The following is a 12,667-nucleotide window of genomic DNA, read 5'->3' on the forward strand; positions in this document are numbered from 1 at the left end:
TGGTCTGAGAGTTTATTGCCACCAATATTCAACTTGAAAGCTTCCAGTGTTAGATTGGTATAGAAGTTCTCTATGTCGTTGAATCTGCATATTACAGTTGATCATGCCACTGTAATCATTTGTGCCATGATGCAATGAAGATGCCAATTGGGAAGCAGCAGTTTGATGACTTCAGATGACTTGGAGAAGATTTGGCAATCCCTGAGGATTTTGGTTGCCAGGCTGCCCTGATGGCCCCATTTCTCCTTCCTTCTTGTCTATTATCAGAACTCAAGAAGAAAAAAGTCTGTGCCCTTTTAACAAAAAGAATAAGTAGAGGGCCTCCCCAGTGGCATAGTGGGTTGAGAGCTGCACTGTGAAGCTGTCTGCATCCTCTGTGGTAGGGGTTCGATTCCCGGCCGGCCAGGGAGAAACCCACATGGGGTGGTAGACCTCTCCTGCCTTCAGTCCATCTGCCTGTTCTTCTACCTGCTCTGTCTCTGGTGAATTCTCTCATCCTCTCGTGCCTCTGACTGTACCCTAGTTCTTGTATAAATAAATAAATCTTTAAAAAAAAAGAATAAGTAGAAACTTGAATGTTTGGGAAATCATTCTACTTTAAGATACTTAAGAAACTACATAAATACCAATTCTACAAAACCAAAAGGCTTATTAAAATTTCTTTTTTCCTTTTAGTCTGTAGAGGATGCCAAATGAGGGAATCTCCCAACTGAGCCAAACCCAAGAGCAAGACCACTTTCAAGGTCAATATGTCAGTGAGCATGAAGAAATGACAATCAAGCAAGAAAATGATGACGCAGAGATGGAGGAGAGTCTTCCCTCGTGTTCCTCTGCTAACAGGCCATCCACTTCCACGGAAGGGTGTCCGTCAGAGGTTCCCAAGAAAGGGCTGGCCCGGCTACACATTGACAGAAGTCAGATCCAGACAGTGGAGCTGAGTGCACAAGCCCTTGAACTTCAGGGCTTGGGCGTGGATGTCTATGACCAGGACGTGCTGGAGCAAGGTGTGCTTCAGCAGGTGGATAGCGCAATCCATGAGGCCAGCCGGGTGGCCCAGCTCGCCGATGCAGAGAAGGAATATCGTTCAGTCCTGGATGACCTCACGTGAGTGTGGACCTTCTTCCTGACATCAGGGTTTATGTTTACATATAACAGAGGAATTCAGATAATAGCTGTAGTACTCCAAAAACTTAGGAGATTTTGAGTACCTCTTGATCGGAATGGAGGCATTAAGGACTGTCTTGACCTGGTGTTTGAGACCCAGCCCTTTCCCTCAGGGGCAGCACCATATACAGTAGCTAGGGTCTGTGTCCAGCCCGCCACAGTCTGTTAGGCATAATGTCTTACAGAGAAATGCTGTTCTGGTGCCTGAGGACAGACTCGCCTGTGCACAGAGTGGCTATCAGACAAAGGACCTGAAGTGCTGAATGGTCCTACTTGACATGATGGAGACACATCTGTCCCTGCCTCCCCCCACCAGGTTTTCTCTGTTCTGTAGTTTCTTTGCAGTGTTTTGTCCCTAAACTGAGTGTTAATCTTGTGGCAGTTTTTCAGATTTACACTTCTAGAAATGAGAAACATCTCCCTGCTTTTCCTTTTTTCTGTCCTACTTTTAGCTCTATAAGGAAAGATGAAGTACCATGGAGACTTCATTTGTGTTTCAGAGGAGAAACAGAAACACGTGGGCTCTGATGAGCATAAATAATCATGGGCAGGTGGGTGGGCTCTGGACCTGGGCTAGTGTAGCAGAGTGAGCCCGCTCTGCATTGACAGTTTGCCCTTTCTTGGGCAGTGTTGTGGGCAAAGTCAAGAAGCAAAAGAAAGGCAAAGAATGGTGCTGCTGATATGGGGGTGGTTGGGGGATCATAGCAAGGGGAGCAACGTGGAGATATTGGGTACCCGGAGGAAGAGGCTGTGGTACCAGTGGCTCTTGGCACTTCAAGGACATGTTTTCTGCTAAATTTCCTGTTATGTTCTTTAGCCTCTTGAATAGCAGGTGTTCTCTGGCCATTGTAGTCTGACCTTCAGGTGTGAGGACCTTGACTCCTTGTAATGAGCAAACTTTTACCTTTGACCTTGGAAATGTGTCTGCTACTTGCAGAGGTGACAGACAAAGGAGAGTGCTGCAGGGTCACAAGGCAGGGGAACACTAGACTGATGCTGACACGTGGTGCTTAGACCACCAGTAACTTGCATTGATGACATCTTTTATCCTACAATCTGCAAAGGATACAAATAGCAAATTATATGCGTCAGGCAATTACATAAGTGCTTTCAAAGTTGAGCTAAACAATTCTATGGAGTCTATTTTAGGAGTAATTTATTATAAATGTTTTCACCTTCACACTACAAGTGTGATGCTACTGCAGATCTTCCAGTCATGTGAACGAAAAATATTGTCATAGATGCCTCGCTTATATAAGAAACTGTTAGAGCATATTTAGTACTTTTCCAGACTTTGGGGAACTTCCGTAATGAGTTTTTAAAACCCATGCATAGTTGCTAATGGGAGGAGGAGGCGGCTCTGCATGTTTGGGGCAGGGGTTATATGGGAAGTTGCTCTACCTTTCTTAAAAAGTATGCTTTTTTTTTCTCATATAAAAGGACAACTTACTGCACATTGTTCTAGTACAATCACTTTAATAAAGCAGATACTTAAAAATGCTTGTAGACTGAATGTATTAGCTAATAAATGGGGATGAGCTGATTTAAATCAGCCAGAGAGAAGGAAAACACTAGAGGTCATATTCCACTTCTAACAACCTTTCCAGTTCTGTTAGTAGCTAAAAAGAATGTGAGTGCTGGTTTAATTTTATTTCATCTTTTAGTTAATAGAAGTAAAAACACATGTTTTTAGCATTTCTCTCTTTAAAAAAAATGTTATCAGAGTGGAAAATAGACATTTTATTTTATTTTTCAGGTCATGTACAACATCCCTAAGGCAAATCAATAAAATTATCGAACAACTTAGTCCTCAAGCTGCCACCAACAGAGACATCAACAGGAAACTAGATTCTGTAAAACGACAGAAGTATAATAAGGTGACTCTAAATAACACATTAAATACTGCATTTTTGAAAAAGTCATCATTTAGACTAATTTAACATTTAGAAAGTATTCTGAAAAGTATAAGATGTGAAGCAAATACTCATAATAAGATTTTTTAGTTCCTTTGTATGTTTAATATTTTAGCTGTTTTCTTTTTGCAATCTGTGTTAAAGAGTATTTTAAAATATAGACCTAAATATACACATAAACACACATACCTATTTGAGACCAAGTTCCCTTTTTGGCTCTGAGAGCCTCCTTAATCAAGTGTACTCCCATAGTCTGTCTTGCTTCACCCAGCTTAGGCTCATGTTTGGCATGCTGATCCCTTGTCTTGCCTAACTTTCCTTTCTTCTGATTAGCTCCTGCTTGCACTGATTGTTTACACTCTGTTCCCTGTTGATGTCACCATCACTGCTCACACACTCATGTTCACTGTCCTGGGAGGCTGCTGTAGGTATTGCTGTCACCAGCCAGCCACACTGGCTGGGTCTGCACTTAGAGTGATAACACTTAAGGGTAGGGAATATCTTATTTAGGAAATTGTTTTTATGAGCTTTGAAACTTTTTTTTTTTTAATCTTTTTTCTTTTTTTTTTTTTTTTAAAGATATATTTATTTATTTATACAAGCACTGGGTATGGTCAGAAGCGCGGGAGGGTGAGAGAATTCACCAGAGCCAGAGCAGGGAGCAGAACAGGCAGAAGGACCAAAGTAAACTGCTGAGGGGAGCAGCGGGCAGCAGGAGAGGTCTGCGCGCCATATGGGACCCTTGCCTGGTGGCTGGGGATCGAACTGGCGCTGCAGAGGCTGCGGGCAGCTTTGCAACCCAGCGCTCAACCAGGGAGGCCCTTGAAACATTTTTTAGAATCTATGCTTTATAAAAATACATTGTAGTAGGTAAGAATGACTAGTTTTGATAATTTTATTTCCGACATTCAAAATGACTAATCCATATTCTTGTGTCTGCATTTGATTCATTGTAACAAGTAGAATCCTTGCATTTTTAGCTTAACCTTTTCTGGGGTAGGGAAGGGAGTACATAGGCCCAGTTTCACCTTTTGTTTTCCATTCATTAGTCCATTGTCTTCATCACCTCATATTTTCTCACTTCCAGAATAGCAGTCCAAAGGTCAGAACTATCGTGACTTGAGGCAGCCAGGCTGTCCCCAAATCAGATGAGAAGTCTGATCTTTTGGAGTACGTGAATGAATTTGCCAAGGCCTTCTCTGCCCTGGGGCTTCTTGTGGACTGGGGTTTCAAGGAGCAGAGAGGACCAAAATTTAGGCTACTTTAGGCATTTGTCTAACTCAAATATCCCTGTCATTCTTTAGCAGCTCTCTTATGCTTAGGAATAGACTATTTAGTGTTTAATTATTTTTGCCTTGGGAAGATGAACCACAGGCCTATTTTATCGGGAAAATCCTAGGAATGGTCACAGACCTGAGCTTTGATGATATACAAGGACACAAGACAGAGTCTGGGGTGGGTATGATAAAAGTGTACATCAAAACATATTTTCCTTTTAAAATTTTGTGATTGGATAGACTACTCTAAAGATCAGTCATGAATATGATAGATTATCAAAAGGGGCTGACTTTTTCAGTTGTTTGAACAGTTGGGCTTATGTTTCTTATCCTTAGAGCCTATTGACTGCCTAACCCATTGCTACTCAGAAATACAGAGAAGTTTAGTGACTTACCTGGCGTGAAATGGGGGGACTGACTAGAGCAGTGCTACCTCCCCAGTCAGTGGGGAGTCAGTATCTGTGAAGTGCCCAGCACAGAAAAAACCGCCAGTCAGGAGAGCAGTGGGCACAGGAATGCCTACTTGATGTAAAGCTCTGAGGCCTGCTTCCTGCTAGGAAAGTGGTAATGACTCAAATCAGATTTTCTGTAGTAATAACGTTATGTGAAATTTTGTGTTTTTTTTTTTTTTTTTTTGCTCTTGATTAAAGTTTTTAGATTTTTGTAATGCTTCTGTTTGTATTTAACAATAAATCACTTCACTGCTGTTTTCTTTATTCAATATTTACTATTTAAGGAACAACAACTAAAGAAGATAACAGCAAAACAAAAACGACTCCAGGCCATCCTTGGAGGAGCAGAGGTAAACATTGAAATAGATCATGCCAGTCTGGAGGAGGAGGATGCAGGTGAGGCTGCTGGGAACAGTTTCCCTGTGTTCTTGATTTGCTGCTTCATGCTTGTAGTCAGTGGAGGCTCACTCCTCAGTCCTGGAGTGGGTTTTGAGAAAAATGCATTTCTTTGCCTTGGTGTCAAGATAGATTAGGAAACGTTTATTCTCTATGTCTGTAGAACTAAATCTCTCAAGTAATACTGCATTTTAAAGGAATGAAAGTAAAATTTTAACTCAGCCTATTGGAGTTTGCTGATGTACATTTAATATTATGTTTAATAAATTAGAAATATTAACAGTCCTTTATAGTTAATTTCATAGACAACTGACACTGATTAGGTTACATTTTGTAAACCCAGTATCATCAGTCAGCATTCATAAAATTGCTTTCACATATCTTTTTTGGACATGTTTTGTAACAGGGTGGTCCCTGAAAGGTTCGGCGCGGTAAAGAAAAGGAGAGCCAGGCTACATTTCTCAAAGGGAGGGAAAGTTTATTGCGCCCCAGCGGACCTCACAGACCCAAGGCGGGGGTCAGTGGAGTCGCGCACCTTGTTAGGGGGAAGCAGGGTTTTATAGGGCGAGGAGAGGTCAGGTGGGTAGTTGGGCTCTTACGGCGGGAAAAGTTTGTAGGGCAGGTAGAGGTTCTTTGTCTGAGATGAGACTAGTAGGGGGAGGGGGGAGGCTCATTGTCTGAGTCCTCCAGGCAGGTATCCCCCCAGGTGGGCTTCCTGGTTGGCTCCTGCATTCTGGCTTCCTGCATGGACCTTTCAGTCCCCAGGAAAGGGGGAGATTCCCTGCCCCACCCAAGGGAGGGTGGAGCTGAGCAGGGAGAGGAGAAGCTGCAGAGGAGAAGCTGCAGAGGAGACTGAGGAAGGAAGCAGGATGGAGCCAGGAGACCTAGAGGAGGCACATGGAGCCTAGAGACATGTGAAGAAACTGCGCTTGTCTTTTGGTCGTGGACTGGGTGACACAGATGTGGGTGAGACCCGTGGGGAGGTGACAATGGCAGCTTTTAACTTGATGTTGATTTTGCTCTTTTCCTTCCGGGCCTGTCTGGTTGTTTCTGACCCTTTTCTGTGGGTCCCCACTGGAAGATGCTTTAGACTTGTGGCAGGCTTTGGGGCCTTGCTCTGCGCCATTCCCATATGGATGGACTTTTACCCACGAGGGGACGTGTAACTTTGGGTGCTTGATTTAGAAACTAGATTCTTTGCCTTACCTGTATTGTTTCCTAGTTGCATTAAAGTTCCTTCCCATTAAAGTCTCATATGTTTTGTGTTGATGCGGTGGATGGCAGAACCCATTTAGAATAGGCAGGTTTGCGGGGCTTGGGCTGCCCCTCTCCCTGTCCTATAACAGATTTGGCGTCCGACGTGATTTAGGACAGAGCCATCCGTGGTTAGTCAGCCCCATGGGGAAATTGGGCTTCCCTATGGCACTGACTACCATAAGCGCAAATATGATTTTTGGTTTCTCCAGTGTGTTTGTTTCATATGTCGATTTGCTGTTGAAAAACTGGCTTGGGCTTTGTGAAGATTCTGTGTGTTTGTGTGTAATTTGTTTGTAGTGACTTGCTAAGAGATTTTAATTTGTGGAAATTGTTCTGTGCCAGTTTTACTCAAAAGATTAGGCAGTACATTGGACCATGTGGCCAGATCAAAGATGGAGTCTGAGGCCACTTGGCAGGCTCTTGTAAAATTCAGAGGTTCTTGTTGCTGGGACTTTGGAACTCTTTTTTTTCTTTCTTTTTGTAATCTCTGCTGTCTCATTAGCATTTCTAAAGGCAATAATGGTTCTTCACTGGTATGTTGCTTTGTCTTTGGCTACTTCCTGCTCTCTGCCTGATGGATTTTGCCAGCCAATTGTGGAACAGTGGTGTTTAAATTAGCAAATGTATGCCTGGGTGTTAAGGAAAGAGTAGCCTTAAGCAGTAACTTGTAACGCATCAACACAAATTGCTGGTAGCCTTGATGGATTCTTGGAGATAACTTGAATTTTTGCAAAGTCTGGATCAGAAAAATTAACAAGATTTAGTCTGAGTCTGAAAGGATTTGCTACGGTGAATTTTGTTTACACAGTTTGTTTTGGGCATGTTTGCCATTTTGAATACTGGATTTGTTCAATTGCTGGTGTAAGACAAGATTCTAAGTTTCTGCTTCCTACTGAGGAAGGTCTGTTGTGGAAAGCACTCTTTAGGGTGCATCATGTAACTGTACCAGGTTTTCATACCTGTGTTGTTGCTGTCCCTCCCTAGTGTGGGGGAGGTGTAATCTGTGCTTAAATGTTGAATCTGCTCTTTCAGCTTCTGTCCCAGAGTGGATAACAGAAGTAAGGAGATGACTCCTTTTAATTGAAAGTTAATTAATGATATTTTGATTTTGCTTTTTCAGGTTCTATTCCAGGAAACCCAAGGAGTGCCTGCTTGGTGGCTAACAAGAGATGACTCCTTTTGCTTAAAAGTTAACTGTTACTTTTGCTTTTTCAGCTGCTGTACAGGATACCCCAGGATTGGCTTCTACTAAAGAGGCTTGAACACTAAAAACCCTAAGGTGATGAACAAGGTCATGTAACTCTTGTGATTAATAAAACTTTTCCTTCCTATTTCCAAAGTCTTAGGTTTGTAGGATGACAACTGGACACTGTTTTCTGCCAGCAATACTCCACATTTTTTTTTGGACTTTGACATTTTTTTTCTGAGCCTATGGAGTAAAACTGAAGTTACATAACATTCTACATGGCATAACTAAAAAAAAAAGTCTTTGTCTATATGTTGTATGTCTGTATGTCCTTGTGTCTGTCTTGGCCTAGAGAGGTTGAAAAATTGGTATACGTGGTGCCCATAGACGTTGGAAAAAAAAAAGAGTCTCCAGTTATGAGAAAAACTAAAGGTTATGGTTTGATTGTCAACATTGTGCTACTGAACTAAGCCGGTGCCTTCATAGAGATTGAACATTGTTGTTTCTGTTAATTTTCTGATATTTATGGCAAAGCTTCCCAAAAATCTAAATTCAAATACAAATTTGGTAGCCTGTCATTTGGCTGATGCAAGGAAATTATGTGGAACCTCAGTCGAGCTCCTGAGACACTCCACAAAGTTTCTGTCTTTCCTCCTGGAAAGGCATTAGATGAATTTGTTCTATTTGGCTTTTACCTAATGAAGTAACACTGGAAGGGAAGCATTGTCACTTGGGAAAAATGGTAAAACTTTGGTATGTACAAAATGTTAACAGTGGTTCTCTAAAATGTGTATTAAAAAAAAAACCTTAGTATCTGGAATGTATGTAAATTGTCAATGGTGATTGTCACCTTGTAATATTGTATAATTCAATTGTTTCACATCTACAGAAATTGTTTCTGGAAATATAGGGAGAAAAGATCTCAACAGATTCCTATTGATGGAACTGTTGAGAGAAAAAACTTTCCTACAAAGGACTGAATAGACCTGGAAATACACCTGACATTTACAAGTTTTCTTTGACATAATACTGGTAATTTTTTTCTGCATTTTGTCCTGAATCCACAAAGTTTTGTTTTGTTTTGAGTAACAAGGATCTGCAGCAAGGTTGCAATTTTTTTTCCAGCAAAGCTAACTTGTCACATTTTCTCTCCCCTTGATACCAACACAGCAAACAAATAGTGGTAGTAATTTTTGCTACTTATCTTAGAGTCTGTTTTTGCATAACTTCCATAGGGATTTTGTCTGTTTTAACAAAAAAATTGGACGTGAGTTTGATTGTGTGGCTTTGTGTGGAGTTCTTCCAGAAAGTTGAAAAAGAGCTGAACCAAGAAGAGGAGAACCTGTTTGCTTTGTCTGTAGGGTTCCAGAGACCTCCAAAGAAGGTGAGGAAGCTTGCCTCCATTGGCAGGACTGGACAACCCGGCCAACGAAAAGTCCCTGGTACCCTCGAGAAGAGGAAAGCCCAGGTGGAGTCTGATGAGACCAACTTTGTACCTGAAGCCTACATCGACCGGATGCCAATGGTTCGCTCTGATCCTATATGGAGTATTTCAACAAAGCCAGCTAAAAATTGCTGTTAGTTATTTCTGCCCTGCGATTTTATGCAAAAATAGGAAAAATGGTTTAAAAGTAGTTTTAATTTGCAAACTTTTGCTATGCTGTTAAAAAGTTTGGGATCAAGGTTGAGAGAATTCGTTTTTGCATAAGTTGAACCATTTTAACATTTTTTCCCTGTGATTTTGATATATTTGCTATCTTGTTTTAGCCAATGCTCCAAATTTTTTTTCTTTTGGCTTGGATAATGGACTATTTTTAAGTAATGAAACTGTCATACTGGACATTCATGGACAATGCTGCTGACTAATTGTTGCTTCTCTTACACACATTGTAACCCTGAAAAAAGACTGTCTTCTAATATTACACCATGACATCTGTGCCACCATAGATATGGTGGAATAAAAATTAAAGGGGGGGATTGTAACAGGGTGGTCCCAGGAAAGGGGGAGATTCCTTGCCCCACCCAAGGGAGGGTGGAGCTGAGCAGGGAGAGGAGAAGCTGCAGAGGAGACTGAGGAAGGAAGCAGGATGGAGCCAGGAGACCTAGAGGAGGCGCATGGAGCCTAGAGATATGTGAAGAAACTGCGCTTGTCTTTTGGTCGTGGACTGGGTGACACAGATGTGGGTGAGACCCGTGGGGAGGTGACAATGGCAGCTTTTATCTTGATGTTGATTTTGCTCTTTTCCTTCCGGGCCTGTCTGGTTGTTTCTGACCCTTTTCTGTGGGTCCCCACTGGAAGATGCTTTAGACTTGTGGCAGGCTTTGGGGCCTTGCTCTGCGCCATTCCCATATGGATGGACTTTTACCCACGAGGGGATGGGTAACTTTGGGTGCTTCATTTAGAAACTAGACTCTTTGCCTTACCTGTATTGTTTCCTAGTTGTATTAAAGTTCCTTCCCATTAAAGTCTCATATGTTTTGTGTTGATGCGGTGGATGGCAGAACCCATTTAGAATAGGCAGGTTTGCGGGGCTTGGGCTGCCCCTCTCCCTGTCCTATAACAGATTGGCAGGCTTTCCAAACATTGATTCATTTGTTTAAAAAAAGACATCTTCATTCACATTATACCATTTTTGTGATTTTGTTTGTCACTACTTTGGATGAACATCTTTTGGAAAGTCTTTTGGGAAAATGTATAAGCTTTGAAAGTAAATATCTTAGTGTATGTGTAAGTGAATGTAGAAATTGTTGGAAGCTGCTCAGTCATTTAATTGAAAAGTAGATTAAGGCTTCTTAGCATTTAAGTTCTTCAAGCAAATATTTCTAGTAGCTCCAGAAGTTTATTCACTAAGACAAAAGAGTTATGAGAAATTAATTGAGGCAATGGAAAAATATTAGAAAGATGTGCTTTTTATCAGGATTTCAAGCTGAGCCCTCTTGTACTCTTTCCCAAATAATCTCATTCACTCCCTATCACTTTGGTGACCATGTAGGATCTAGTATATTATAAAGAACTATGACCTTACCAATTTTCTGAGCTCCTAGTTACTATTATATCTCTTTGTCCAGGTGCCTGCCAACACTTCAGTCTCCTGGTCTCTGTTATCATGCTCCCTCCTTCATCCTATCTGGGTTGTTGGTGCCCTTTGCTCTATCTGGGGAGGCTGTGTTTGGCGCAGCTCTGCATTGCCTAGGTATTGACCTTGGCTATGTTCCTTAACCTCAAGTTTGTTATGAACCTGAGATAGGCAAACCAAAGTAGACCTTAGGTTCTTTGCTCACATGCTGCCAAGAGATTTCCTTTCCCCTGTTCTTCACATAGTGATCCACTTCATAAATTGCTTTTATTTGATAAAGAATTCTTTCCTAGAAGTAGGTGGGATGAGGATAAATAAAAAACAAAACTTTGCGACAATCGATCTGGGAAGAGGGGGTTGGATAAGATAAGGTCCTTGTTCTCCTCTCTCTTCAACATTGCACTAGACAGTGTAGTGATGGAAGGATAAGAATTAAAAGCATAAGAATTAAAAGCACAAGAATTAAAAACCATAAGAATTAAAAGAAGTGTAACCATTATTCATAGAATGCTTGTTTATGTAGAAAATTCAAAAGAATGAATGGATAGTCTGTGGAAATAATATGTGAATTTAGCAGTAATACCCAAAACTAAATTTAATAAAGATGCCAATTGTAGTAAAATTAAAATATGTAGAAATAAACCTAATCAGGGAATGTAGTTTTCTGTAATTGTTTGTTCATTAAAAACTACAAAATGTCATTGAAAAATTAAAGAAGACTCAAATGAGGAGAAACACCATGGTCATGGATTACAAGATCCAATATTGTAATGGTGTCAGTTCTTTCCATCTCAAGTTTCAGTGCACCTCTAATATGTTTCAGGGATTTTTCTGAGGGAGCAGGTATGGGGTGGGAAGTGTAGAATGAGAATGGAATAACTAGCTGATTTTAGAATTTATATAAACATGGGTTGGGCTAAGAGTTGCCAAGGCAACCTTGAAGAATAAAATATCAAGACCTATTATTGGGCTATAGTAATGAAGGGAATATGTATGGCATTGCACAAGGATGGACAGATAGACCAGTGGGACAGAGTAGAGGGTCCAGCACATAGACCTACCCATATGTAGTCACTTGATTTGTGACAAATATGGCAGCATATTGCTGTGAAGAAGGCTTTTTTTAGTAAGTGGTGCCGGGTTCATCCACCTGAAAATAAAATGAATCTTGGTTCATTACACTGTTTACAAAAATACATTCCAGGTGGGTTAATGTGAGTGGTAAAATGAAGCTTTTAGACTATAACAGAAAAATATTTTCATGACATTGAGGCAGATTTAACCAGATACAGAAATGCTCACTGTAAAGGCAAAGGTTTGATAAAAATGAACTACATTAAAACTAAAAACTTCTGTTCTTCAAAGATAGCATTAAGAGAATGAAATGACACTTTGCAAAGGGAGGACATGTTTGCAATACCTGTGTTAATCAAAGGCTTGAATCTAGAATCTATAAAATGCTGTTAGAAAAAAAATTTCTAAAGGGCAAAAGACTTGAATATTTCCTAAAAAAAGGTTCTCCAAAAGATCAGTATGCCTGTGATAAGTTACCTTAGTTCACTAATCATTCAGGAAATAGAAATTATAGCCACAAAGTGTTATCTTATATACCTACCAGGATAGCTAAAATGAAGGGGCAAGAACATAGACTAGTTGAAACTCTCAAACACTGTTGAGAACAGTGGAACTTAAAATTCATAGGACCACTTTGGAAAACTGTTCGGCATATCTACTTAAGTTTAACATACCCCCATATTTACAATACATATATTGTCGAAGGATGTGTACCAGAGTGTTTATAGCAACATTATTCCTAGTAGCCCAAACCTGGAGACTGCCCAGATGTCCATTAGCAGTGGGATGGCAAAATTATAGTCGTATAATAGAGTACTAACAGTAGTGATAATGAACAACTGCAAATATATTCAAAAGTAAGTGTGACTCT

The 12,667-nt window shown here is 40.7% G+C and overlaps 1 protein-coding gene across 1 annotated transcript in view; it reads left to right on the forward strand.

The window, feature by feature from the left end:
* Positions 1-685: 685 nt before the first annotated feature.
* ERCC6 (ERCC excision repair 6, chromatin remodeling factor) overlaps positions 686-12,667 on the forward strand; it is a gene marked incomplete at both ends in the record, with an annotated part of 67,843 nt that continues 55,861 nt past the window's right edge. The window contains 3 exons of the mRNA XM_084244413.1: positions 686-1,104; positions 2,921-3,041; positions 5,091-5,202. Of these exons, the coding sequence (XP_084100539.1) occupies positions 686-1,104; positions 2,921-3,041; positions 5,091-5,202 (652 nt within the window). The remainder of the gene's footprint in view (positions 1,105-2,920; positions 3,042-5,090; positions 5,203-12,667) is intronic.

This window comes from Talpa europaea (assembly GCF_964194135.1).
Source record: "Talpa europaea genome assembly, chromosome: 10".
Lineage (NCBI taxonomy): Eukaryota > Metazoa > Chordata > Mammalia > Eulipotyphla > Talpidae > Talpa > Talpa europaea.